This window comes from Apis dorsata, unplaced genomic scaffold (genome assembly GCF_000469605.1).
Source record: "Apis dorsata unplaced genomic scaffold, Apis dorsata 1.3 scaffold_1078, whole genome shotgun sequence".
In the NCBI taxonomy this organism is placed as follows: Eukaryota; Metazoa; Arthropoda; class Insecta; order Hymenoptera; family Apidae; genus Apis; species Apis dorsata.
Window position 1 is genome coordinate 95,558 of NW_006264176.1, and position 4,838 is coordinate 100,395.

Here is a 4,838-nt window from a genome sequence, read left to right on the forward strand (position 1 = left end):
TAATATATGAAAATAATGAATAGTAATATATGAATAATAATATATGAAATTTTTATAAAAAAATATTTTGTTTCTTAATACAATATAATTTGAACAATGAACCAAATTTTTTCAATTTCATAGATTCGTCTGATTTTTAGAAAAAATCTATTTTCATTTTTATGTTCAATTGCTTAGTATATAAAAATAGAAAAATTAATTTAACGAAATAGAAATAAAAATGTTTTTCTTTAATGTTATAATTTTCTTTTATAAAAATATAATATTCATTTTAAAATATTTTAACTATAAATTAATACTATAAATTTAATTACTATAAATTTATAACTATAATTTATAAAATTCAGTTCTTCAGAACAATTGATCTTTCATAATTCCTAGAGCATAAATGTTTTACGAAGTGCATACAACTCAATATGGTATGAACAAACATTAGATATGCAAAAAACTTTGCTGACAATGATGATATATCAAAAACCAGTAACTTTTTCCATTAATGTTTTATTACCAGAGCTTACTTTACGTTATTGTTGTTCGGTAAGACAAAATAATATTCAAATATATATTTTGATGAATGAATAAAGTATTTCTAACTATTAATTTTATTCTTAATTATATATTATTAACATTTCAGTATATATCAAATGCTCTTTCTATTTTCACAGCTTTACGAGCTGTGATAGAGATTACATGAATATAAATCTATTCTAAATAATTATTAATATATAATGAAGTCTTCATTATAATAGTCATTATTAGAAAATATGTAATGATAATTATGATAATCATAAGCAAATTCCATAATTGTTAAAATTATTATGGAATTTATCAATATTCTTGTATTATATTGAAAATAAATATGCGTATATAATGAAATATTAATTTTTCTATGACAGTAATACTTTAAATTTGTTAATATTTAATTATAAATTAATAATATTTAATTTAACAAATTAAATTATCATAAATATTATGCAAAAAATATATTTTATTTTCTCTTTTATTATCGTTATTGATGATGATGATGATGATGATGTTGTTATTGTTATTGTTGTTTTAATAGAAAAATGATGTGATGACAAATGGAATTGAATGAATATGTATTGAATAGATATTGTATAAATTGTTTTAAATATTTAAAAAATGATGATCATTTTTATGATGAAATTAGATTTATTTTGTACATTATGGCATTTATTAATTTATGATTCTTATTAATTTGAAGCTAATGTCAATTCATAAAATAATATCTTTAAGTTATTTCTTAATTATCATATTTGATCATTTATGAACATATTTATTTAATAATAATAACATAAAATATTAGAATCTTTTATTTAATGTAATAGTTAAATAAATTAAATTTTGAAGATATTATCACATTTATGAATGAGATATGGAAAATTTATGGATGAAACCTCTCATGATATAATATGAAATGATCATGTAATATATATATATAATGTATCAGAAATAGATAATTATTTTTTTTTTTTTGTTTCTTTTTTGTATATTATGTAATATTTCTGAAAATAAATTCTCAAACTTAATATAAAATAGATATGATATCTTATAGAATTGTATTGGAATTTTTTACAACATCATCATATTAACAGAGAAATATGACTTAGTGAAGAGAGGAAACAAAATTTTAAATTCATAATTTTTTTAATTTCCAAGATAATAATGAAAATATTTTTTTTTATTAAATATTGAAAATTGCATATGTTATTGATATTATTATTAATTAAATTATTGACGATTATCCATAATTATTAACATATTATTGTTTTATTATTGTATTTTATTATATTATTCAATTATTGTACTATAATAATCATTATTATTAAGTGATGATGAATTGTGGAATTCATAATATAATAATAATAATAATAATAATATAATCACTGTACTATAGTAACTATTATTATTAAGTGAAATAACTAATCGTATTTTGGATATCATACTTATAATTCATTAAAATTTTAATCATTCGTTGTCAAAAAATTAAAAATATTAAAATTAAAATATTAAAATTTAACTTATAAATATTTTATATAGATTGATATTTTATATAGATATTTTATATAGATGAATTCAATTTAACATTAATCTGTTCCTGAATTATTTCAATTAATATCCTCATAAAATTTTTACAAAGATGAAATATAAATAAAAATAAAAAAATCAATATATAGATAGAAATATTTATCGTTATAACAATTTCTATTATTATATATATATTTCGATAAAAACCATCTTGATTGAATATTAGATTATATTACTCAATTAAAATTACAATCTTGAAGGTAAATTTAAGCGAATTTATTTTTTCTTCTTTTTCTTTTTAATGATTTAAAATATATAAAGTTATAATCAATTCTTCTCACGAAATTATAAATAAATTTGTTGACATTGTATGTGAAATTTATATTGTTATATTAGATTATTGTATTTATATAAGTTTATAGATAAATGATAATATTAAAATTAATTAGTTTATTTATTGACTAAATTTAAAGAAATATATCTTTTTAATCTGTAATCGTTAATATCGATATGACCTAATTTTACAACTATTCTACATTTTTATGTTCTAATAATTAGTATATGATATTTGCTATAGTTTGATATTTCTTTTAACGATTTATTTATTTAAATATTGCAAAATTATTGTATTATGTCGTAGACACATATTGAGACACTGTATATATTACGAAGAGTTTTTGATTGAAATCTTTGTATGATTTCAATGTTCGAATTATGTATTCCATAATTCTATAGACCTAAACAGATTTCATAATAATCTTGTATATCAATAGTGTGTTTTCTAATTTTAATTTAGAATGTTTTTTTAGTATTCAATACAGCTTTTCTATTTTTATTTTAAGTTGTGCACATTTTTTTTGAATATATTTTTTAGTTTTCTATCTGGAATTATGCCAAAATATTAAACTGATTCATTTTGTGAAATTATTATATCATTTAATTTCATCAGAGAATATATGTTTTTGCGCAAGGTAAAAATGATGTGAATGATCAATTTATTTTCATTTACTTTTATGTTCCAGTTTTTAAAACAACTAATTATATTATTCAGATAATGTTCTTGTAAATTTTTAGAGGTTTCAGAAGGATCGTCAGAGGCAAGAATTACTGTATTGACAAATATAGTTGTGATTATTTTTTAAAAAATTAAAATATCTATACTATAGATTAAATATAGAATGGATCTAAACATACTTTGCAGAATTTCAAAATTAAATGAATAATTATTCAGAATTAATTGAGATAATTATATTTTGATATCGAACTTTGAATTTTCTAATAAAGTATGATTGTATATTTCTCTATAATATAATAAGATGTGAAAATTTTTTTTAATTTATAAGATACCAGTGTGTTACACTATATCAAATATCTGTTTAAAAAGACAATATCATTTGTATTTTTTTTTATTTTTTATATAATCGATTAGTTGAACTTGTTGAAAAAGTCGAAGTGCTGTTAGATCAATTAGATCATGACTTTTAAAAGTTTATTTTTGTAGTTATCATTAGTTTGATTTCTTTTGATGAATCATTTGACAGACGGAGAAAAAAATCCTATTTCAGTAAGTCAATTTATCGATACTTATGTGTTCTAGCTTTTTCTATAAACTTTTTTAGTTTTAAAACTTTGTAAAAATGCTCTATTTTTTGAATTTATGATTCTTGAACTCCAGAAATTGTTTTTTGTGTTAAAATCATAATCCTACTAAAAAACTTATTATCTTAACTTATTATAAAAAAATTTATTATCTTAAACTTTATTATCCAGAAAAATCTTCTGAAGAAGATATTAAAATCTTTTTTAGAAATTATATGTTTAGGGGATAATATACTATTGATATAATAATGGGATTATGTCAGTTCTATATAATATAATATACAGAATATAATATATAATACATATATAATTTTAGATAATCATGGTTATAAGTTAGGAGTACATGGTGTTTTATGTTAAATTTGATTATTACAGTGATATTATCATATGCTCTATCGAATGTTGTATTGTATACACATTTATCATATTTTTTTCTATCTAATTCATACTTGTGACATAATTAATTCATTTGTATGCCAGTAGTAGAGCAATATATAGCATATATATAGTTTTCCTATGAATTTGCTATTTTGTTATTTTTGTTATTATTTTTATTATTATTATTATTATATTATCAACAGATTGCTGATTTGTTGCTCATTTTGTCTTATTAGAATTTGCTTCAGTTTACTAAATTTTTTCATGATCTATATAATAATATTGAGTTTGTTTACATTATATATAATTTATTATATTATCTTTGTTGATGCTCTTTAAAATATTATTTGATTATTTCTATAACTGATAAAGGGATTAGTATTTTACATTATTCGTTGTTGATTATTCATGGTTTATATTCATAATGTTCATGTGTTATTTGGACTATTGATTAGATTGTATTTCGAATCTCGAAATTTGAAAATTTATATTGTTGCTCTTTATAAACTAAATAACTTTTATAGTTAGCAAAGTGATCATCTTTATATAAAGTGCATATATATATATTCTCAGGAAATATTAACGATATTTTTATAAATATAGGAGTTCCAGATATTTTACATTATTATTATAATATTATTTATTATTTTCAACAGTGTGAACTTTTAATTGTTTGATATTGGTATCGGCTGAAGCATTTTTGTTTTATATTATACATATTTCGAATTCAGAACTTTTACTTTTGGAATTTGTATTTTTTTTTTTTTTTTTGAGTTGATCTTTTGCCATGCTGAGAATTCTTATGAAATTAT

At 18.7% G+C, this 4,838-nt stretch overlaps 1 protein-coding gene across 1 annotated transcript in view; it reads left to right on the forward strand.

Moving 5' to 3' along the window:
• LOC116184855 overlaps positions 1-871 on the forward strand; it is a 3,226-nt gene extending 2,355 nt beyond the window's left edge. The window contains exons 5-6 of the mRNA XM_031514581.1: positions 382-537; positions 635-871. Coding sequence (XP_031370441.1) covers positions 382-537; positions 635-694 — 216 coding nt within the window. The 3' untranslated portion in view covers positions 695-871. The remainder of the gene's footprint in view (positions 1-381; positions 538-634) is intronic.
• The last annotated feature ends 3,967 nt before the right edge of the window (positions 872-4,838 follow it).